Here is a 24,665-nt window from a genome sequence, read left to right as displayed (position 1 = left end):
TCCTCTCCTGGGACACTGTTCCCTAGCTGTTACACAGAGCTTTGCAATTGAGAATTTCCTGAAATATACCTTTGGCGGCTCTGCTGGGTATTGTCAAATTGCTCTCCCCAGTGGTCGGGCCACTTTGCCTTCCCTCAGGACTGTGGGAGAATTCTCAGTTCCCCCTCATCCTCACGAAAACTTGAAACCAGGTTTTTCCATTTTTGCTAATTTTTATTATGTTTAACATTGTTCAGTGAAGATTTGCAGTTCTCTGAAGGCAAGTGAGGATAAACGTCCATTCATGTGCTTGTTGGACATTGGAATTTCCTTTTCTGAAATTGCCTTTTCATCTGCTTTATGAGTTGGGTTGACTGTCTTCTTACAAATGGATAGTTTCTTTATGTTCTGACGCTACCTTTCTTGAGGACAAGAATCCTAAGGACCTTCTCCCAGGCTCTTGTCGTGTTTCCCTTCATTTATGGTAACTTTTGGCCCCCTGTAGCTTTTATTTATTTGTTTGTTTGTTTTTGGCTGCATTGGGTCTTTGTTGTTGTGCACGGGCTTTCTCTAGTTGCGTCGAGCGGGGCTACTCTTCGTTGTGGTGTGCGGGCATGCAGTAGCTTCTCTGGTTGAGGAGCACGGGCTCTAGAACGTAGGCTCAGTAGTTGTGGCGCACGGGCTGAGTTGCTCCACGGCATGTGGGATCTTCCCTGACCAGGGCTCAAACCCGTGTCCCCTGCATTGGCAGGTGGATTCTTATCTACTGCGCCACCAGGGAAGTCCCCCACTGTAGCTTTTAAATTGTAAAGTAGATGAATGCGTGTTTTCTTTTATAGTTTGGGCTTTATGTTTCTTATTTAAAAATCCGTCCTCATCCCAGTGCCAAAAAGATGTTCCTTCTGTATTTTGTGCAGAAAGATTTACAGTTTTATAAATTATATTTGTGTCCTTAATCCATTGGGAATTTATGTGTGGTGTCAGGAAGGGAGAGCTGCTTTGTCTTTATCCTTATGTGTGGCCCGTGTATGTTTTTTCCCGTTTAACGCACCCATTTCTGCTGTGAACCAGGTGCCTTGTACTCGAGTCTTTTTCTCTGCTCTTGCTCTTTACATCGATTTGAGTAGCTCTCCGTAAAGACCACACTGTTTTAATCACTCAGACTTTATAGCATACTTTGAAATCTGATAGGCCTTATTATGTTTCCCAAAAATTATCTTGACTCTTCTGGATCACTTATTCTTTATGTTTAAATCTTTTTATTGTGATACATAACACACACCCAACTGTGCGTCAACTATAAATGTTATGAAGCCAAACAAATCACTATGAAGCGGACGCACCCGCAAAACCCTGTGCAGGTCAGAGCACTACCGGCCCCCGGAGCCCCGGTGCCCCTCCCTTCTGTGACTGCTCTCCTGGCGCACCGCAGATGGTCATCACCGCCATGCTTCGCTTTATGGTTTTTCCACTTGACTGATCCATTTACAAAGTGGGGTCATAATGTATGCAATCTTTTGGGTCCAGCCTCTTTTTCCCAACATTATGTTTCTAAAAATTTAAACCTTAATATTCCATACAAATTTTAGGATTGTTATTTAAGTTCCAACCAAAAAACCCCAAGAGTCTCTTTGGTATTATATTGAATATATATATTAATATGGTGAAAATTGATGTCTTAACAATTTTGCATCTTCCCATTCGTAGATGTGATGTTATGATATCTTTGTTTATTACTAGAGGTTTTTTTTAATGTCCCTTATTATAGTTTTTTAGTTTTCTATAAAGGCCTTATATATTTTTTATTAAATTTATTCCTAAGTATCTCATTGTTTTTGTTGCTGTTGTCTGCTCGCAGCTCATTGTTTTTCCTTCCTCTAGGCAGTCAGTATTTGATCTCTGGTTACTTTTGTTGACTTAAAGAAAAGCGCACAACATAAGAGTTGTGAGTTTAAGGTTTATTCAGGGTCTTACTGAGGACTGTAGCCTGGGCCATAGCTCTGAGGAACCGCTCCAAAGAAGTAGGGGAGGCGCCAGTATAATAAATTATGAATTTTTTGGCTGTGAAATACATCTAGTCAAGCATACATCTCAGTCAAAGATTACCGCCAATCAGAAAGAGCAGAATCTCAAGTTAATTTTAGTGCTTTTCTTTGTATGTGAAGGTGCAAGAATCTGGGGTCATTGAAATTCTCCCTGAGTTATGCATCTAGCCCTTTAGGGGCGTGTTTATCTAAAGCACAGAGTGCCTCATCCGGATTTTTCACCCTGAATTCTCCTCAGGGTGCGCTGTCAGCGTGCGACTGCTGTGGGTTGTGACTTACCCTTATATAATGAGCTACGCTCTTTTGTTCTTTTTTCTTCACACTTTTAAGGATTTCTTTCTCTGTTTCACTATAATGGATCTAGATATAAATTTCATTATGTTATCCACCTTGGGACTATTGCATTTTCAATCTGAGTATCTATATTCTTTATTAATTCTGGAAAACTCAGCTATTATCTGTTGAAATATAGTCCCTTTCTTCCTATATTTCTTCTGTTGTCTTCTTCTGGAAGTTCTGTGAGACATACACGGAAGGCCTCTCTGTCTGTATGAAGTCCACATGTGTAGAGCCCCCGGCCTCCGCTGTTGGCCTGCTCTGCCCGCTCCAGAGCCTCTTTGATGCAGGCCCTGCAGAGCTTTTACCTTCTCCCCGTAGAGAAGGGAGAGGGTAGATGGGGGCTCTGCTGGGTGAGGGGAGGCATTGGAGTTGCTTCTTGCACAGAGTTCTGTGACCCTCCACTTCACTCCCACCTTCACAGTACCTGGTGCCTCTAATCCCTGAGTCCGTGGCGGGGGGTGGGGGCAGGGGGTGGGACCCTCTCCCTCGTTTGGATTTACCCTTCTCATATGCTAAGTATTTCTAACTACTCAATGTGTTTTCCATTTTGTTAGTGTGGTTGAGGATTACAGATGCTTTCTAGTTTCAGTGAATGTGAAGTTTGTTTCTGTTTTTGTTTTCTTAGTTGTTTTGTACCATTTTTGAGAGAAGTAGCATAGAAATTATTTGAAACCAAAAGTCCTTTTCCATTCACTCTTCAACCTCCCCAGTGTGTCTTTTGCTCCTACCACTGCACCAAAACGGTTCTTAATGTTGCCAAATCCAACAGTCATCTTCTTCCTCTCTCTGTCTTACTTGAACTCTGGGCTACGTTAGACATAGCTGACTATTCCCATCTTAAAACACTGTTCCCTTAGCTTCAGTGGTACTAAACTCTCCTAGTTTTCCTTCTTCTCACTGGCAGCCCCTTCTCAGATTTCTTTACTGGCTTCTCCTACTCTGTCCATCCACAAAATGCTGGTGTACCCTGGGTTCAGTCCTAAGTCCTCTTCTTTCCTCTGTAATAACGTCCCCCGCCGTCATTATCTCCTGTAGTCCTGTTGCTTTAAACACAGTCTTATACCACTGACTCCCAAATCTTTATCTCTGCAAACTTTTCTCTTGAGTTCCAGATTTTTATATCCAACAACCCTCTTGATAGCTCCACTAAGATTTCTAATGGATACTCCCAAGCTCATTCCTGCATTGCACTCACTGTTTTCTCTGCCTGAAACGTTCTTCCTCCAGTTCATCAAATCACTGGCACCTCACTATCCTTAAGAACTCTGCTCAAGTGTCACTTCCACCCGACCTAAAGAAGGTCCTTGCTCCAAGTCACCTTATTTTATTTCCTTCATAGATCTTGTCTGGAATTGTTTTGTGTGTTTGCTTGTTTACTGTCCAATCTCTGTATTGATTACGATTACCTCTGTAAGAGTAGGGCTTTATTTATCTTGTCTTCTGCTATACTTTAAGTGCCTAGAACAACACCTGGTATATAGCAGATGCTCAATAAATTTTTGCCTAATTAGTTAATTTAAGTTTTATTAGTAAAACATTAAAGTGTACTTTTCTCTTGTTAGACAGAAATTTGTCAAATATGTTCTAATTTGGTGTGAATAACTTATCCTAAGAATCAAATTCACAAAATTAAAGATTTGTCTTTAACAAAGGAATAGCCATTCTCATTTTTACCTAGGAAACCATAGAGACTCCTGAGACTTCTCTTACCATATAAATTGCCTTAAAGATGAAAAATAGCCTTATTCGTAAACAGAATTGTTAATTGCTAACTATTGGCAAGGATTTTAAAATCTAGGAAAAATACTTGCAAATTTTATTAAAACAACTGTATACATTTTAGGTAGTCTTTATTTTCTGATAAATGTATTGTATTTACATATTTGATATTGATGCTGGGTCACATCATCGAATATCAAAGTTGTTTTCTCTCAGTATCTCTCTCTGATGGCCATCTGCCAATAAGAATAACCACAGAGTTAGTACAGTGTGAAAGTGTTTTGATAATCAAATATTTCATGGCTTTTTTTCAAAAGACAACATTGTTTTTTTAAATATTGTACCAGTACTTTGAGTGTTAAATAGTTAGGATTTTGCTGTCTCTTCTAACTTAATAAAAACACATTTGTTGGGCTTCCCTGGTGGCGCAGCGGTTAAGAATCTGCCTGCCAGTGCAGAGGACACAGGTTCAAGCCCTGGTCCAGGAAGGTCCCACATGCCGCGGAGTAACTAAGCCCGTGAGCCACAACTAGTGAGCCTGCGCTCTGGAGCACGTGCTCCGCAACAAGAGAAGCCACCGCAATGAAGAGTAGCCCTGCTCGCTGCAACTAGAGAAAGCCCGCCTGCAGCAACAAAGACCCAACACAGCCAAAAAAAATAAATAAATTTGTTAAAAAAAAAAACCACATTTGTTTACTGAGTAAATTCATTTTTTTTGTTGGTTTGTGCTGCTTAGTATCCTGCAACCTGGTAGGAGTTCTGGTTGTCACCTAACACTACAACAGTGAAGGAAAACACCATCTGAAGTGTTTTGCGGTTATTGATTTCTATGTTAAATACGTTCTTTAACATTTTATGACATTTCAACAATCCAGTTGGACGCTTTTTCTTTTAGATTTCCGGGCTCTGCTACAACAGCAAAATGTTGCAAGTTCATGAGGTGCTCTGCGTCCCCAGCTGGATGGCAAAGTTCTGTTCTTGGACACTTGAGCCCATCTTCTCATCTTCAGAACCCACCAGCGAGGCCAGAATCGGGATGGGGGCCACGGTAGACATTCAGAGACAGCAGAGGATGGAGCTGCTGGACCGGCAGCTGATGCTGTCACAGTTTGCACAAGTGAGGCGGCAAAGACAGCAGCAGGTAAACAATAACCACAATGGAAAATTCAGAAATACTCAGGGGCCTGCGTAAACCTCTCCTTTGAGACTGTATGTGTGGTAGAGTCTGCATTTCATTCCTGTGCATTGTATCATAGATACCTTGACATGTTTCCAAGTGGAATGTAGGTCTCTGATAGTGGCTATTGTTAGTGTTTTCTTTTTAAGGTAAAAAAAGTAACTTGCAGCTGAAAGACTGGTCAGACTGGACATTCTTGCTCCACTTCTATTAGATAAGCATGATTTCTTAGAGAAACACCAAGCCTAGTTAACAAGACGGGATATTTATCTGTTTTTATCATCTTGTAGAAGCCACAGTGTCTTCCTGTTAAAATGCTTATTATTGTGTGCTCTGGACTGAAGAGCAAATGTCAAACTTCTTGATTTTCCTTGGTTGCAATGGAGAACATGAAGGTAAGAAAATTTTCAAGGGAACAACCAACAAGTAGATCAGATAAATTCTCTGTTTTCTTAGCCTTGTCGTTAATCGTCAGGAAATACTGAGCATTTATCCACAAAAACTGCTCTATCCAAGCAATCCAACACCACACTGGTCTTCCCAGGGTTACTCTGCGTCAGGCTGAAACCTCATACCTGGTCCTTCTTTGGCACTTCTGTGATCCAGTGCATTGGGTTCCTCGTTTCTTGTCTCCATCCCCTTTACCCTCTGGGGTATGAGAGAGAGTTCTGTTCTCTCCTGCCATCTCCCGATCTCTTGCCTGCATTGCGTGTGAGAAGTAGGTCTTCATCGTGTGTGGTCTGGAAAGTGAAATCAGGTGTGATGTCCCTGGACGTCAGTGGAGAGGTGGGTCCCAGAGTTTCTATCTGGGGTGGGAAGAAGGGGGCCCCTTATCAATGGGCCGAGTCTGCAGGTAAAAGAGAGAAGTGAAGGCTGTTCCCTACAGGTGTATTTGAATTTGAGGTGACTCTGGAACATACAATAAAGGTGCCCCTGATGTAGTTGAACATGGAGGACAGACATCACTCTTGGAGAGGTCAGAGCCGTAGGTGCAGATCATGGATTAAGTGTGTAGGGTTGGGAGGTGAGTCCTGTAGGAGAATCACATCCAGGATGAATGTAGGCTACAGGCTAAGCCTGCATTTAGCAGGAGGAAGAGGTAGATCCTTTGAGGAAACAGAGGAAATAATGAAAAGTATGAGAACTCAGAACAACCGGTGTCCAAAAAACTGAGTAATAATGAGTATAAATATTTTCTGATAGAATGGACAGAGCTATGAGGGAGAGAAAGAAGTAGTGTATGATCCTGAGGTTTCTGGCTTAGCCAAGGAGAGAGATCAATGACAGCACCATCCCACCAACATCAGAAGAGCAGGCGATGGGAAATACATTGACTGAGGTACCTTCAGGCTACCTGGGGGGAGATTCCCTGGTAGATAGCTGTGGTCTTGTGCTCATGAGCAAAATGAGAGGTTGTGTTTCTGAGGTTGGTGTCCCCAGGCAGACTCTCGTGTGTGAAGTGAATCGGAGAATGCCGTCAGGATGAGCATCTTTGGGGGGGGGAGGTGAAAGGCAGAGGGAGACTTCGAGCCCCAGTCACAAAGAAGGCCCAAGCTAAGCTTAAGGTGCCCAAGCCCCGGAGTTGCAAGAGACCTTCCGAGTCGTCCCAGATTCAGAAAGGTGTTGGCGCAGGTTGCAGGCGCCTCTCCCCAGGTGCACGCCATCCACAGAGCAGATGTTACTTGAGAACCATCAGGTGCCCGCCCCCCGGCGGCAGGAAGATGGAGCGCTGTTCCTGAAGGAGGGGGAGGATCTGGGTCGCAGACCCGTCCAGAGCATTCGCCCCTCGTGCTGCTTGGATCTTCTTGTTTTACTTAAGTTCTCGGAGCAACACCTCCAAGATTGCAGTGGTGCTTTTTTCCCAGGAGAAACCTTCAAGAGGAAGGTCAGCGGGACAGACTGCATCCCCTTCTGCTGAAGGCGGTCTCGAGGATACACTGATGACCATCTCCGTCGTCTGTTGTCCACTTGAGAGTCCCCGCCCTTGGCTGGAAGGCTTACGTGATGAAGCGACACATGCTGTCATCCCTGTGGGGTCTGGGTCCCCGGTCCCCAAGCACTTCCCAGCTGTGGCTGCTGCACTTGTCTGTTTACTGTAGAAACTGGGTGAGGAAGTACAAGAGATGCCCTCGCAGATCATCCGAGTGCCGCCCATGATCTTCCCTCCCCTTTTTGTGCCCGTGGCCGTAGCTTTTCCTGGTGGTCAGGATTAATTACTCCTGCCGGGATAATGACTCCTTTCCGTGCCTGCCGGTCTTTTTGGCACAAGAGCCCAAACTGGGCAACAGCTGTAACTTAAGATGTAACGGTATTCTTGCTTCGTCCCCGATGGAAGCGTTCCCTTCCTGTGAGCCGAGCTCTGTAAACCACGGAATCCAGAGTTGTGGAACAGGAAGCCCAGATTCCCCAAGTGGGTCACCTTGAGGGAGGATAGTCAGGGCAACTTCTCCTTCCATCCCTTGTTTACAAGAGCCGTGTGTTCCGCCTACTGGGGACACAGCACCCATGTGAAGGTGGTTGATTTAGGGTCTGTACTGCACACTAGAGCCTCAAGCGCTGTCCTTGGCGGGTACCATCTCCAGGTTGGCGTCTCACTCCCACCTTCACCTGGCTACCCATTGGTCTGGCAAGCTGGTAGCGCCTGGGTCGTGCTGTGTGAGGGTCAGTGTATCCCGTGGTCTTGGCACTGCCGCGCCCTCTTTGCTAGAAGCGGTCCTTGTGGTCTGATGTGATGTCATCTGGAGCCCTGGTCGGTACCTCATGCCCTCTGTCAACCCACAGAGGTGGTGCTTAGCGACAGAAAAGGCAGGCAGCCCCATAACCAGAAAAGGTGTCAGTTCCAGGTAAAATGAATTGCTGCCTGTGATAGTCAACGCAGGTCGCCCGAACAGAGTACCACGGACTGAGCAGCTTCAGTAACAAACTTTTCCTCATTGTTCTAGAGGCTAGAAGTCCAAGATCAAGATACCGTCAGGGTTGGTTTCTAGTGAGGACTGTCCTTGGCTCGCAGGCAGCCACCTTCCTGCTGTGTCCTCACATGGCCTTTTCTTGGCGCCTGCGTGTTCCTGGTGGCCCTTCTTATAAGGACACCAGTCCCATTGGATTAGGGAGGGCCCCATCTTTATGACCTCATCTAACCTTAATTACCTGTTTAAAGTCCCTGTCTCCAAATACGGTCACATTGGGGGTTAGGGACTTCAGCCTGTGAGTTTTTGGGGCGCATGTTTCAGTCCATAACGGTGCCCCTTCCAGACTGAAAAGGGCCCAGTATAGTCTACCTGGCTCTATGACTGTTGGTTCTCCTTGATGGGTGGTGGCATACGTATCAGGGCTCAGCACTGCTCTCTGTTACCCTGGAAGCTAAGTCCACGTTAGTGAGTGGGGCCCATGCACAGTGGGGCTCCTTCCCGGCCATCTTGGCTGCTCTGTTCACCTGCCAGCCCTGGGATGGCCGGTGACAGAGGCTGGCTGACGTCAGTCTGCCAAGTCATCCTGTCTCTCTCTTCTGTGCTGGATGTTCACGGTAAACACTGGAACCTAGATGTCACGCTTCATGCCTGTTCCTTGGCTGGACCCACATGACTCTTCCCAGGCCTCCTTGTCCCCTACCTTCCCATCCCCTGACCACCTAACCAAGTCATTCACCACGTCCAATGAGTCCCTAGGTGTTATTTACCTCAGGCCACCTCTCTTTCCATGCAAAGCGGGCGACCAAATGCACTACCCAAGCTCTACCCATTGGGAGCATTTGTCCCCGTCACTGTTCTTCAAGGTGACCCCTGAGTGGAGCTGTAGTGCAGCCATGGTCTCTTTTCAGCTTTCAGTTGTGTACCAAGCCAACCCATCTATGAACCCAATTTGGCCATTTTCCTCCTTGTCACTTGGTGGTTAGGGACCCACCCCCATGTAGCAGGAGGTGTGAACTGGAGAAGAGGTTTTTATGCAACAGAGGTTATCAACATGGTGGTCTTGGTGGACCTGCTTGTGCAGCTCGCCTGCCCCCCGCCCTGCTCGTGCTGACCCTGGATACACCACTTACGTCGGACGATGGCTTTCTTTGGTCGCACCTGACCACAGAACTTGGTAGGTCTCACACTTCTGACCATGCGCTCACTCTGTACCCGTGGTCAGGCACTTCCCGTCCCCCAGGGTCCAGCAGCAGTGTTTCGAAAGTGTGTAATTCTCTGCTGTGTATGTGTGCCCGTGCTCCAGTGCCCTGGACGTCCGCATCATGGTGGTCCTCTGTGGCTCACTGCAGACTCCACCCGGTGTCTTCCTCACCACAGATACTTTGAATATCATAGTATCTGCCGGGTTGCACAGCCCAAGCATCCATGACCGAACCAGACCAAAATCCCCACCCTCTTGGAGAGGGCCTTCCAGCCGGGCAGCTGTGAAGTGACGTCCTTTGGTCTGTGGCTCTCCCCACCGCGTGGCAGGCTCTTCCACTTTCCGAGGTCAGTCTTGCCCACAGTTCCGAATCCCAGCCCCTGGGCTCTTGCCGCAGACTTCTCATTGTGCTGGAGAGAAGAGCGTGTGGTTCTTTAGTCCGGGGCTTACTCAGCACCCTCCTCATTTCTTCCCAGCGTCGGCCTCGAGAAACACAGCTGTCTCCTCCGTGTCCCCTGAGGCTCGGGGATGCCGGTCTGCCCAGAGACACACAGCTGCCGGCAGGGCTGCAGACTAGGGGCCCAGATGGGTCCGATTCCAGGGCCTCTGTGTGTGTGTGTTGTTGTTGGTTTTTTTCCTTTCCTTTTTTACTTCGGCTGTCAGGACACTCAATGCCAAGTTTAGTGTTCAATCAAAGTTAGAACTTGTGCTTCCATCTTCTATGTTTTTAAAATACCTTTTTTGATTGTTTTAGTGTCCTTGTATCTTACTGTAGGCCTTCTCAAATTCTGTTATTGCACTTAAGATAAGTCTGTCACTTGTTAACAAACTGTGGGTTTTCAAATGTTTTTCATAGAACCCAGAATTTATTTGGTCAAAAAACCAATCACTTCCTAGTTACTGTACATTAGATTGATCTGTTTGCAGTTTTTAATTGCAAGCACTCCAGAATAACGCCGAAGTCTTGTTTGACTGTAATTCCCTTGCGCGTCTTTTGCCTGCTTCTGTCTCGCCGCCAGGCAGCTGCTGCTTTGTGCTCGCTGTCGCCTACCCGCCTGTGCTCCGCACTTGGCTCTGCGGTCGCAGTCAGCCAGTGGTCATTATTGAGACAGTGACCAAGACTGGTGGGGACTCGGTTGGCACCTAAGAAGTGAAAAACCTGTCTTTTCCCTTAATGAGTTTGTGATCAACGTCAGGGAGCTCAGCAGATACACTTGAATTAGAGAAATATCCAAGAACGATGAAATATAGACCAGAGTGCGTGGGGCAGGAAGACACCCGGGAAGGCGCCACTGGGGGTCCTGTTACTGTGAGAGGAGGTTTCAGGGGCTAGAAGGATGGGCAGGATGTGGCGCGGGTGGACAGGATGAGGCAGGTCATCCCAGAGGAGAGGACCAGCCAGAGGGAGGGAGGTGTGGAGGTGATAAGGAGGCCTGAAAGGGGACGGCCTTGAGGAGACATGGGGGGCTGAGGTGGTAGGGTACCTAGTGACAGAGAGAAGTAACACAGCGACTGTAATCGAGGGAGGTGTTTTTCAACCCGACGGCAGAGTTGGATTTTGACATTGGAGGTTGTCAAAAGTGGTTTAGTCAGTTGTAAAGGTAGGACAGGTATCTCAGAGAAATTCCTTTCATTGCAGCATGTGAGATGGGTGGAGAAAGGAGAGACCATGGAGGAAAAGACCAACAGGAGATTTTAGAAATCCAGCGCTCTGCTCTGTGAATGCCTGGCCGGGATAATGGCCAGCTCCTCACTGGGCTCCTAACCGGCATTGTCCGCTGAGGTCCAGCCCGCTGATCTCTCCCCCTGCACACTCGCAGTCCATGGCTCTCCCCTCTGTGCTAAGCTCATGGCTCCCAGACTTAGACCTATGGTCTAGACCTCCTCTGTCCTGGGCTCCAGACCTAAATATCCTACTGCCTGCCAGGCATCTCCACTTGAATGCCCCACAGGCACCGGCAATTTACCCTTGCTTTGCTAAATTGGCTTCTCTGTCTCACTCCCTCCCGGATGGAAAGCACCATCGTCCACCCAGGGGCCCAAACCAGAACACTGTGGCTTCCCCTTGGACTCTTCCCTCCTGCATCCGTGTCCCTCGTGTCCCCTCCCTCACCTGCACCCCAGAGAGTCTACCTTCTCGCCGTAAACCCACCACTCCCTCTCTCTTCATCCCCCTGCCTTAGTTCAGGCCACCGATGTCACTCACCTAATGAAAGCTTGTCACAACTGCCTCCCTCTTCCGGCCCTGCCCCACACTCCAGCCCCCAGGGCGAGCTCTGTGAAGACGCAATCCTGATTGTCTCACTCCCACCAAAGTCCTTCAGAGGCCCTCCTGAGCCTACAAGGCAGTTCTCGCTGGCTACACAAGGCCCCTGCCTTCCCCCGGCCCCCAGCAGCCTCGGGCTAATCACTCCGAACTGTTCACAGTTCATCTCAGCCCCATGTTGTTTCTCACTTCTTGCCTCTTCATCTACCCTTCCCTCTGCCGACAACAAACTTCCCCTGTACCGACTTCCCCACTGCACCCCATCTCACCCACACACGGTCTCTGCTTGCCCAACTCTTGCTCACTCTTGAGTAAACTTTCTGAAATCCCCTCCTCCAGCCTCCCGGGCAGCACTGACCCTCTGTCTGTCCTTAGAGCGTCTTTCCTGACCTTGCCACTCCCACCCCTCACCATTGACTCACGTCCCATCTGTGCCTGTGGTGTGTCTTGGGGTGGGGGTGGGGCTTTTCCATTGTGTCTCTAATATGTGAATAATGCCTGGCATGTGGTAGGCACCCATACATTTGGAGAATTAGTGACTCGATATGTATATAATAAATATTTACAGAATTTTTTAATGTACTGAGGCCAGCTGAATGCAGGTGAGTAGTCCTGGCTGGAAACTATACAGCTATCCTCTGAGAGGACAAACCACTAAAGACAGCCCGAGACCCATGTTCAGGGAGAGCAGAGAGGAAGAAGAAAGGAATTCCAGGGGGCGGGGAGGGATCCAGGATAGTTCAGTAGCACAGCAGCCGGGAGAGGAGTGTTTCAGGAAGAATGGGAGAGGGGGTGCTCAACAGATTCAGAGGCTACCCTCCCACCCCCCAAAAAAGGCCAGGCAGAGACAATGACGAGGAGAAGATCACAAGAGTCAGCAAGAGTTGGCTCGCTCTTGAAAGGAGTTTCAGCGGGAACGCACGCACCACGTTAAGAAGTAGTGCAGGGTTTGGAAGCAGAGGAAGGGCAAGCATCACTTGTGCCCTGACCAGCCAGCCTCATCCTAGGACATTGCCACGGGAGTCACATCTTGGTTCTTGAAAGTGAACTCTGACGTTGCCCTTCTGAAGCAGTTGTAACGTGCTCTGCAGCAAATACACCTCCATGGCTCTAACGGGCAGTGAGCAGTGTGATGGCTCTGCAGACCTTGCTTCATCTGCAGCTTACAAGGTCAGTGCACAGTGTCCTGAAGTTCATCATCAGGCCCAGTGACATGACCTTTCTGGACACTTCCACGGTGGTCACTACGCAGAAGCTTTCGGCTCATTGGCTTATGGACTCATTGAGTGGACGACATAATAACGCCCGGTCCCTTTCTTCCAGCTCTCATCTCCCCCCACGGCAGAGCTTTCCCACTCTTCTGTCCATTGATGTAGCGGCGGCGTGCCAGTCACACGTTGAGTCTACTCCCACCAGCTTCTTGCTCTCAGGTTCGCTCCCCGCCCCCAGTAGGGGTGCTGGCTCCATGGTCGGTGACGTTGCCGAGTCATTGTGGTACCAGCAGCTGCGGAGCATTTTCTACTGCTGGGACCGTTACGTAACTCTTCATGGGTTCGTGCTTTATTCATTCACCGAGTAGCATTTGAATTCTTGAAGGACAGGAGCTGTGTGCTCCACTTATTTGTGCCTCTCTTGGTTCCACTGCAGTGTGCAGCCGTGAGGGAGAAAATGGCGCTGCCCTGGCTTCAGGAAGCCTGCAGCCCCTGGGGGAAGAGAGATGAGTCAATGCGAAGTGCTAGGTTTCTATTGGAGTTTGCGCCAGCAAAAGAGTCCTGGTTCTCCCTGAGGGACTCAGCAAAGCCCTGTGTGGTTGAGGGGAATCTGGAAGAGACCAGCACTCGGGCAGGCATTTCAGGCCTAGAGAACCGTGTGAGAAAAAGCACAAGGGCTTGAGACAGCTGTGGGAACACAAGTGATTGCATTTGCCTAAGTTCAGGGCTCCCCTAAGGAGGAAGCAGTGAAAGAGAGGCTGGGGAGAAAGCCGAGGCCAGGACATCGGGAGTCTTGGGGGTGCTACACTGAGGGGTGTTTTTTCTTTCATCCTGCTAGAAGTAGTGAGTCAGTGAAGGCTTTAGGCAGAAGCCTTGAGGGGTGCTACACTGAGCACTTGGGGGTGCTACACTGAGGAGTGTTTTTTCTTTCGTCCTGCTAGAAGTAGTGAGTCAGTGAAGGCTTTAGGCAGAAGAGTAAGTTAGATTTGTCTTTAATAAAGATTACTTTGGGGACTCCCCTGGTGGCGCCCAGGTTCCATCCCTGGTCAGGGAACTAGATCCCACATGCATGCCACAACTAAGAGTTTGCATGCCACAACTAAGGAGCCCGCCTGCTGCAACTAAGAGCCAACGCAACCAAATAAATAAATAAGACTACTTTGGCCATGACATGAATACCCTTGAGAAAGCTGATACTGGAGGAAGAAGACCAGTCGGGAGATGGTGAGGATTTGAGTTCTGGTGGTGAGGCAGCGTGTCCTCACTGCATGAGACTACATGGCCACAGTCAAGCTCTGCGAGCCTCTGTGCGTTCACACCTCTAGAACAGTCACTGAAATGCCCTGTAATGATGAACATTTGAACAGCAGGGTTGCTGCAGGAGTCTCTGCAGCTTCTTAGCATGGATTCCCCTTTTTGCTGGTCATGATGCCATCACGATAGAAAAGCAGAATATAAATGAAAAGGGGAAGAAATTTGCAGTTCAGGAATCAACACTGGGTTGACGGGGAGATCTGTGCACAGTCTATCTAATAGGGTTGTCATGAGGATAAAATAATTTATGCAAAATTACTTGATATACCAGAAAGATCTGTCAAATATTAGTTATTCTGATTGCATTGGGATCTGTTTTGGGGCTCTCAGGAAGTTTGAGAGAGAGTCCTGATTTAGGAGCTAATTGGATAGTTACTACTCTTTAAAACTTGTAACCTTTAGAACAAGGGTCAGTAGGCTATGGCCCATGGGCCAAACCCGATGCTAAGAATGGTTTTTACATTTTTAGTGGCTCTGTAAGCACCTACATAATATCTTTGGTTTTGCCTATTGGTCTTCAAAACCTAAAACATTTACTACCTGCCCTTTTACAGAAGAACTTTGCCCACCCCCTGCTCTAGAAGATTATGCAGTCAGCAGCTTTCCAAGCAGCTCTGTTTCCCGGGAAGTCTGTATTCTCTGAGATGTGATCGTCTGTTACTTGTATGACCCCTATTCTCTCTGTTGGCTGGTGGTGATAATGCCATCACATACCACAACATAAACTTGGTGATAAGACTTTCTAAGGTATTTCTGTAAAATGTCCATTTACTCTAGAAGTAGAATTACGGTGAAGCCCACTAAGAACGCGTCTTGCTTGGTATGAGCCAAGTGGGAATTTTGTCAACAAAGCAGTGAAGTTGTTTGGTGCTCGTTTTTTTCATTACGTCTTCACTTCCTCCGGCTGCCCGTGTTTCCTGATTGATTATCACCTCTGTTAACAGTAACGAGCAGCTTATTTGACCTGCAAGGAGAGAAGATGTTGATGCCTACAGCAGCTCACCATTATTCACACGTGCATTTCAGTTATTTTCTCAGTATTTGGTTGAATGGTTAGCTAAGTTTCTAAGCGAGGGTGAGGTGTATTCTCTCACCCTCACTTAGAAACATTTTGCGGCTGTGAAAATTTTCTCTTTATCCACCCCAGCAATCGTTGTTAGGTAACATCTAACATATACATTATTATGAGTCACATCCCCCTTGCAAATCATGTGAGTTCCTTTTATTAATCAAGGATTTTTAATTTAGTAAAATATTTTTAGTGTATTGAAAGTGCTCTCAGGTTCTCATTTTTTTTTTAAGTTTTTTAATAACTTTATTGGGATCAAATTCACATACCATATAGTTCATCTCCTTAAAGAGTACAGCTCAGGGAATTCCCTGGTGGTCCAGTGGTTAGGACTCCGCACTGTCACTGCCAGGGCCTAGGTTCGATCCCTGGTCGGGGAACTAAGATCCTGCAAGCTGCATGGCGTGGCCAAAACAGAGAGTACAGTCCAGTGGATTTCAGTGTGCTCACAGTTACCCCACCAGCACCACACTGAATGTTAGAACGCTGGTATTACCTCAAAAAGAGACTCTTCCCATTAGCAGTCACTCCCCAGTCCTACCACCCACCTCTCCCTGAGCAACCACGCGTCTATCATCTGACTCTCTAGATTGGCCTATTCTGGACATTGAATCTAATCATATACTTTTGGGTCCTTTGTGACGGGTGTCTTTCACATGGCCTCATGTTTTTGAGGTTTGTCCATGTGGCAGCATGTCTGATTGTCCTTCCTCCTGGCGGGTGCCACCCCACGGAGCCAGTGTCCATCAGCGCCCCTGCATCTGGTCTCTGAGGAAGCTGCTTACTCACCTCTTAGTTTCCATGAGCATCCTTTCCACAAGATTTATTTAGTGTTCAGCCAGGCTCTGGGGAGCAGACAAGACAGCACAATCTTTCCTCTCCCTGAGCTGAGAGTAGGAAGAGGCAGTTACAGCAAAATGTCACAAGTCCTCTTCTAGGAGAAGCCCCTTGCCCAGCCATGGAGGGTCAAGAAAGTGTGTCTGGAGTGGAGCCCTGAAAACTGTATACCTAAACCTGTGTGTGTGTGTGTGTGTGTGTGTGTGTGTGTAGCAAAGGAGTCCACCTTGAATCCAAAGGGAGCACGTGTGTGTGTGTGTGTGTGTGTGTGTGTGTGTGTGTGTGTGTGTGTAGCAAAGGAGTCCACCTTGAATCCAAAGGGAGCACGTTCCCAGCCAAGATGAACCCAAGCAGCCTTGAAGACAGCACACGGGCCTGTGGCATGCTTCTCAGCACTTTTCCTTTTTAGCTTTGCTCTTTCACGTTTTGGTGCAATTTGATTTAAAAACCATCCTTTTCAAGCTGCTGTGCTGCCTTGTCAACAAAGCAATCTAATCAGTTAGAGTTAGTTCTTTTATGACTTTTTTCTTTTGTGAGTATGAAGTGTATAGTATCAGGTGCGGAGTTAAGTTACTAGTGCTTGGTTGATAAAAATCTGCAAATTAAATGAAAATTAGGTGCAAGAACTCTATTTTCAAGTGAAATTAAAGCTAAGCTGTTTATCTCAATCTGTACCTCCCTGCAGAAACTACTGTTATGTATTTGGTGCTCTTGTAGTTGGTCATACTGACCTTTTTGACAAAATTCAGAACAGAAAGATAGGATCAATATAAATTCTAATCCCTTTCCAAGGCTGACTCATTAAGTGACCTCAAGAAAATCATTTCTATTTTTCATTCTGCCTTGGTGTTCATGAGAAGGGAGAGTGTGGTACAATCTCATGGTACTTAAGGAAACAAGTAAACGATGATGACATACCTGGTATTTTGGAGAGATAGAAGTTATCAGCAATCCTAATTCTTTTCATAATTTTTTATTTTCTCACTTATTAATCACTTTTTAAAACCATGAATGAATTTAGAGATGTACCTTGAAGCAGACATAATGTCAAACAGGGGAATATTAGAAAAATTGTCCCTATAATCATTTTGTAAATTTTTCCTCCTCAAAAAAAGTCATCCCTGTGGGTTTTAAAACCAGAATACGGGGCTTCCCTGGCGGCGCAGTGGTTGAGAGTCCGCCTGCCGATGCAGGGGACACGGGTTCGTGCCCCGGTCCGGGAAGATCCCACATGCCGCGGAGCGGCTGGGCCTGGGAGCCATGGCCGCTGGGCCTGCGCATCCGGAGCCTGTGCTCCGCAACAGGAGAGGCCACAACAGTGAGGGGCCCGCGTACCGCAAAAACCAGAATACGATTCCAGTGCAGGACAGACCCCTGGACCACCTGTGAGTGTCTCAGCAAGAACCCTTCTGATCATCTCAAGAAGCCTTGAATTTCATGGAACCCACCCCAGCTTCAGACCCTGCAGTCTTTCGCTGTGGGTGACAGATGTGGCTTTGTGAAGAAAGCAGGAGTACAGGAATTTCCGGACTCATGAGTCATGATCTCCTGTCCGAGATTAGAGCACAGATTAGCGATACCAAGATTTTTTTTAAATCATACTTTTTTAAGTGATGGTGGTGTATGCACCCTGGTTGCGCCTGGATTCCCAGGGTGGAGTGAGGGGTGCAGGTGCAGGTTTCATTGATAGTTCAGAACGTGGGCTTTGGGCTGTGAGAGACCACTGTGAGAGTTAGCACTTCATTTCCACAAATCCACATTCCTCATTCGTAAACTGTCCATCGCTGCCGTCTAGTAGGGGTGGTTGCTCAAGGATCCTTGATCATTAGAGATGCTCGTTAGAGCTCCTTGATCAGTGCAGGTAACACTCATAAGCAGTACTGGAGGTTATAAAATGGAGGGTGTCTAGACCAGTGTCTGTCTGGGCATCCCTCCTGCAACAGCTCTGGCAGGAGGCCACTGGGCTTCTGCTGCAACAGTGAAGGTCTCTTTTTGAGAGAGAACTGCTTGACTTTCAAGACATTCTTTAATATACTGATTAGGAAGAAGCAACAAATAATTATTTAAGGACCATCTAGTCCAGTTTTCTGTTTTACAGTTGAGGAAACCTAGACTCAGTGTTACATTCTCCTAGATTGGCAACTTGACCTAGTTCTGTAGAAATTCAGCGGACAGGGAGACCAGTAAGGATTTGGATTGTCAAGAAAGAAGCCAGTTAGAGGCACAAAACAAGAACTGGGCTCTGTACAAACCTGTAGGGCGGCAGATGGTCGTAGGGGACAGGGGAGGGCATTTTAGGTAACAGACACGATTGGAGCAAATGTGGTCTGAATAAGTGAGGGACACAGTCAGTGGAAGGAATATGCAGGGAAGAGGTAAGAAGTAGTTAGGGTGAGGCTGGTTTTGGAGGACGTTCAAAACAGGACAGAATAATCTAGATGTGATGCAGTAAGATTTTCAGTTGAGACAGTGGTGTTGTGAAAGGCCTTGGTGGGGTAACTCATGCACAACTCACCCGCCATGGTGTGCAGGTTGGATGGAGACAATACAGGCACACCTTGGAGACAGTGCAGGTTTGGTTCCAGACCACTGCATTAAAGCAAGTATTGCGATGAAGTGAGTCCCACGAAGTTTTGGTTTCCCAGTGCATTGTAAAAGTTATGTTTACACTACACTGTAGTCTATTAAGTGTGCAATAGCATTATATCTTTAAAAATGTGTATACTTTAATCAAAAAATACATTATTGCTAAAAAATGCTAACCATCCTCTGAGCCTTCAAGGAGTCATAATCTTTATGCTGGTGGAGGGTCTCGCCTCGATGCTGACGGCCGCCGACTGATCAGGGCAGTGGGTGCTGAAGGTTGAGGTGGCTGTGCAATTTCTTAAAATAAGCCCCCAGTGTTGCTATCACCCCCAAACAATTACAGCAGTAACGTCAGAGATCACTGATCGCAGATCACCCTAACAAATGCAATAGAAATAAAGAAGCTTGAAGTATTGCGAGAATTACCAGAATGTGACACAGAGACACAAAGTGAGCAAATGCTGTTAGAAAAATGTCACCAATAGACCTGCTCAGTGCAGCATTGCCAGAAACCTTCCGTTTGTAACAAATGCAGTTATCTGGGAAGCACTGTAAACCAAGGCCTGTATTAGTGGCAGTGAGGTCATCTCAGAGGCTGTTGGCTTAATCTCAGAGGGGGACGACAAAGACTTCAACAGACCCCCTTGAAGGGAAAAATCAGTGGTACTTGAGAACTGGCCGGATTTGATTTATCAGGGAGAGAGTTGAGTCCAAAAGTGTCCCCGGGCTTTCAGGCAATGCTGTCCACCCTGGCCCAGTGTTGGTTGAAGGACGAGTAAGGGAGTGAGAGGTGATCGCTGAAGGGCGAAAATGAGTGACAACTCTGAGGGAGGAGATGTAAAAAGAGAGGGGAAATCCTGAGTAATCCCCAGTCTTATTTTTAATAACAAGTTTCACCTCTTCTTCTCTCCAAACATTTACTGGTAACAAGTACCAGAACTAATTGTAATTTTGACTTTTATTTGGTAATTGCTGCGTAGAGCTAAGGTTAAGGAGCAGAAGAAATGACCAGAAAATTGGCCGACAAAGAAGGGAGGAAACAAAAGATGTAACGCAGACATCGGTCATCCCTGTGCCAGAAGGTGCTCTTTCCTTCGTATTTTCAAGGAAGCTGTATCTTATCCTGTGCAGTTCTCACTAACTTGTGTTCAGTGTTCACAAGCACGTAAATGAAATTAAGAGAGTAAAAAAGCCTTAAAGCAAGAGAGAGGTGTCATCTTCCTACAGCAGATGTCCCCAACCTGGGGAGCTCACTGCCCCTCCCCACCACTGCCTCCTCACAAGAGACTGAGCGTTCCCATTCTCTCCCCAAATCAAAACCAAACCTCCCCCCAAAAGGTGGGGACACCTTTGATCCTGACTGTCCATGGAGGAGAAGGTCCCCTTCAGAGGAGAGTCAGGCAGCCTTCGGGAAACATGGCAGACATGAGCACTGTCTGGCTCAGCGTGTTCCCAACACCACCCTCCTTCCTCGCCCCCCAGAGGCGGGGAGCCCGTTGCCAGGGAGAATCTGAAGCCTGCTGCTCTTTCTCCAGAGTCTCCTTTCCTCTGCCTGCGGTAAAAACCATACCCATGTCTTGGGAGAAGTAGGATCAGCTGTGGTGGGAGGCCCCGGCCCCTCAAGAGACAAGTCATCACTCAACACAGAGGACGCAGGAGGCACGTCTGGTGGCGCGCACAGTTGGAGTGTTCCTTGCAGGGAGCAGCAGTGGCCAAGCCTTCGAGTTGCGTGTTGGGCTGTGGCACAGATTCCTGATAGTAGACTCTCTGGATGCCTCCTCACCGCCTCCTCGGTTCAGCCCCTAGACCAGCACCTCCGAACCCAGCGATGGGGCGGACAGACAGTGCCGTGGTCCCCAGAGCCCTGGCGACCAGAGCGAGGAGGAGCCATGGCAGAGAGCTGCAGCATCTTCTGCTTCCTCACCTCGCTGCGCAGAAACTGCTTTGTGTTTTGCTGCGAAGGATAATACAATACAAAGTGTCTGAGCCCCCCAAGCTGGCCGATGAACCACAAAGAAAAAGTGGAACCGAGAGCTGTGAAACTAGCCTGGGACTGTGTTCAAGTCACCATCTAGTTTCCCTCTAGCTGATTATTTTCTCCCAACACCTACTGAGACGGCTCACTGCCCGGCAGCCCAGAAGGATACTCTAATGACTGTTTCCGTGGCGTCTGTGCACACGTGAGGACGTGGCACCTCACACGCCGTGGCCAGCTTCCGTCTCCTGCGTGCTTCTACTGTCCGTATTCCTACGGCGTGACCCTTGAATTGCTTTCCACATATGTGATAGGATTTATTCTCGGCCTCGTGATCGTCCCTCCATCTTTCATCCGTGTGATGAATGTATGGCTAGTTTGCGGGAGTGGTGGTGGTAATGGGGTTTGTTTTGTTTTTCTTTCTTTTCCTTTGTTTTCGGGTTTTGCCATGAAGCTATCAGCTGATGACAGCAGCCTCTGGCAGTGTTTCTCTCCTCTATGTTGGTAGTGCTTATTGTTAGTGCTAAGTCTAATGAGACACCTCTCACGTAGCCCTTGGTCACACGCTGCATCTTCAGTGCCTCTTGTTTACTTTCTAATTGTGCCTTTGTTTTGTCAACTCAGCTAAGCTCTTCCAGGGCCGTAGGAAATTAGTCATTTCTCTGTGTGTCACAGCGCTCTTTACCTGGCCCCAGTACAGTGCACTGCAAGTAAAAGATAAAGGAATGAAGCCAAGCATATCCGTAGTTACACTGTGAGCTGTAGCCGCCAAGGGGCACTCAGGGCAGTCCAGTGCGTTCCAGATGCCCCCTTCTGCGAGGAGTCCCCATCTGCAGTCTCCCAGCAGTGGTCCTTTGAAACTGCTGGTTCCTGTGTTAGAGGGAGAAGGTGTCTCGTGCCCTTAAAGACCATATCAGCCATGCGGTGTGCTCTGCTCTCTGAGCCTCCTTGCGTCATCCCCTCCCACCCTGTCCATCCTGACACTAGGGCCTGTGTTACAACGAGCTGTGAGGTCTTTGCTGAAGAAAATCCCATAGAACTTATCTCAGCAATATGCTTTGCTGTGTATTTGTCCACGATTTAGTCATTCAGCAGCTATTTCTTATGTACTTGAATATGCCAGGTGGCAGGCAAGGCTGGGCCTGCAGAGAGAAGATGAATAATCTCAGCCTTCATGGGGCTCATCACCTGCTGTGAGATTCCTACCAGGGAGCATGTCACTGAAGGGTAATGTACCAAGTGCTGTCCTTGCAAAGGTACAGTGAGATGTGAGGGTACATGAGAGGAGCAGCTCACCCCAGACTCAGGGGAGTAGAGAAGCCTTCTGGGCAGGAGTCGAGAATGTGAGTCCGGAATGGTGAGGAAAACCATTGGAACGGTGAACAGGAGGCTGGCGAGCCCTGGTGAGAAACCTGAATTGCACCCTAAAGCCAGTAGGGACTTGAGTAGTATCAAAGAAGAATACCTACGCTTATCTGAAAAGGCTCTTAATATACTCCGATTTTTTTTCTAACTATATATCTAGACGTGGCTAGATTTTTTTATATACTTCAGAAGCCAGAGTAGCGTGTAACAGAATTGACTGCAGAAGCAGATACGAGAATCCAACTATATTTCGTTACGTCACACAAAAGAAGTTTACAAAAATAGAAAATAATGACATTCTTCTCATTAATTATTTTTCTGTTTTGGAAAACGTTTTTTTATAAAAGTATGTCACCAAATAGTGATTTTTTGCGATTGCTATTAATGAAGAAAAAAAGTATTTTAAGATTAATGAAAAGACAACGGGGAACCATTGAAGAGTTTTTAAGTAGATTCTTCATGACATTTTTTTTTTCTTAAATTCCATATATATGTGTTAGCATATGGTATTTGTCTTTCTCTTTCTGACTTACTTCACTCTGTATGACAGACTCTAGGTCCATCCACCTCATTACAGATAGCTCAATTTCGTTTCTTTTTATGGCTGAGTAATATTCCATTGTGTATATGTGCCACATCTTCTTTATCCATTCATCCGATGATGGGCACTTAGGTTGTCATGATGAGCTTTGTATCTCAGGATAATCACTCTGAAGCCATGCCCGCCCTTGATGGCCATCTAAAATAGGACAGTGAGAGTCAGGATGGAGAGAAATGAATGGACTCCAAAGGTATTTAGGAGTTATAATTACCAGAGCCTGGTGAGCTGGCTTGTGCTGTGGAAGGACATTGGTGTCATTCCCCAAGACTGGGGACAGAGGAAGAGGTACGGGGTTGACGATGAGTGTTGTTTGGGATACGCTCCATTTGACATGTCTCTGGAACACCTAAGGGGAAGCATCAGGAGAGTTGGTCATGTGGCTCTGAGGGGCAGCACCTGGAGGGGGAAAGCGGGTAGGAGTCTCCACCACACGCAGGGAGACTAAAACTCTCGGGACAGACATGGAGAGAGAAGAGGAATAATCCTAACAGAACCTTAAGGGACACCAGCGTATAAAGGACATGAACCGGAGAAGGCGTCTCTGAGGGACGCTCAGACCAGACGGCTTGAAAGACCAAGAAAGTGTGATTCCACAGAAGCCAGAGAGAGGTGTCGGGAGGGGAACGGTAGGGCCCAGTGCAGCCAGGGGTCATGGCGGGCGGACAGCGGAGGAGGTACCACTGATCAAGCAGAGGGTGTTACGAGTAACCTGGAAGAAAAAGAAAAAGCAATTTAATGGTTAGGATACCAGACTGGGAGCTTCGAGAAGGCACAGACATTGTCTTAGTTCTCTTTTTAGCTTCATGGTTTCAGGTACTACCAGGTACTTGAGTAGACACACAATAATTCCATTGATTTTTACCTTAACTGATGCACCTGAAACAATCTGGTCTCCTCTGCGTCTCAACTCCATGATAGCCCGTCCCCGGTGTAAACTGCTCACCTTAAATGTGCAAGTATTTCCTTAAGGTCTGTGGCAGAACTTCCCGAACACCGTGTCACGGTCACAGATGGCCTGATGAGGTGTTGATCCCCTCAGCCTTTGGGGCAGCTGGGAAGGGCCTGAAGCTGCCAGGCTGATTGCATGCAGCTTTCTCTGTCCTGTGTGTCACACAAATATATCTTTCTGTGTGTGCCATGATGTGGAAAATACTGGACAGCCATGGTCTATAGCAGGGTTAGTAGTTCCTGTATAGGTGCCACCTCGCCTCCTCCGTGCCCAAGGCAGGTATCACTAAGCAGTCATGTCACTGTTTCCTGATGAACCCATACCCTCCCCCAGAATCTTCCCGACATGGTCCGCAGGCAGCCACAGACAGTGCCGTGGAGGCGGCCCCGCCTGCTTTACAGTTCAAAACGTAGCCCTCTGATAAAGGGTTCCAGATCACCAAAGATGGAGAATAAAGGATGCATTTTTTTTTCCCAGTGACTGACCTTTTAAAAATAAGATGAGGATGCTTTTGGAAAGAATTTTAATTGTCCTAAACCATCACATTCATTGTGCCTGCTCTGTAATCATTCTTTGCTGGGGATTCAGCTCAGGCTGCACTGAGCTGAGAGCTGTGCCGGCCACCTGGGGAGTTTCATGCAAATCTTACCCCCAATGCAGCTCTCCAGGGTGCTATAGGCTAGCTGGGAAGACAAGAAATACCACTGTAAGATACAATGCAAATATTGGATAGTAATAATAGCTAATGTGTATGTAATAAGGTTTTAGAAGTTTTCAAGCTCTGTTTTAAATGCTTTACATATATTAACTCATATATTTCTCATATCCTTATGAGGTGAACGTAGTTATTATTCCCATAATACAGATGAGAAAACTGAGGTTCAGAGAAGTTTAAAAAAAAAAAAACTGAAGCCTAAGTTCACATAATAAGTGGCAGAGCTGGGATTTGAACCCAGGTATTTTGGCACTGGAGACTGCTCTCGGTCACTCAGCATCCTCTATTTTTCGTTCCTCTGTTATTTCTCCTTAGCGTTGCTTTGGCCCTTGAAGTAGGAATAAACCCATTCTCAGTCCCCTGTCTTTGAACAGGCTGAAAAAAATGCCTGGTTCTCCTCTCCATTGT

General features: G+C 47.2%; 1 protein-coding gene and 1 non-coding gene across 4 annotated transcripts in view; both read left to right on the top strand.

The window, feature by feature from the left end:
- The window catches only part of UBAC2 (UBA domain containing 2), a 153,106-nt gene that overhangs the window by 109,749 nt on the left and 18,692 nt on the right, over nt 1-24,665 (top strand). For all 3 annotated transcript variants that reach the window (XM_027115934.1, XM_027115936.1, XM_027115935.1), the window contains one exon: nt 4,978-5,223. In XM_027115934.1, coding sequence (XP_026971735.1) covers nt 4,978-5,223 — 246 coding nt within the window. The remainder of the gene's footprint in view (nt 1-4,977; nt 5,224-24,665) is intronic.
- TRNAD-GUC (transfer RNA aspartic acid (anticodon GUC)) lies at nt 15,538-15,609 on the top strand. The gene has a single exon. It is a non-coding gene; the product is annotated as a tRNA-Asp (tRNA).

Source organism: Aethalodelphis obliquidens, unplaced genomic scaffold (assembly GCF_003676395.1).
Source record: "Aethalodelphis obliquidens isolate GAN/ISIS:26980383/991018 unplaced genomic scaffold, ASM367639v1 scaffold15, whole genome shotgun sequence".
Lineage (NCBI taxonomy): Eukaryota > Metazoa > Chordata > Mammalia > Artiodactyla > Delphinidae > Aethalodelphis > Aethalodelphis obliquidens.
Note: the sequence above shows the minus strand (reverse complement) of the source record. Positions and strands in the feature narration are given on the sequence as shown.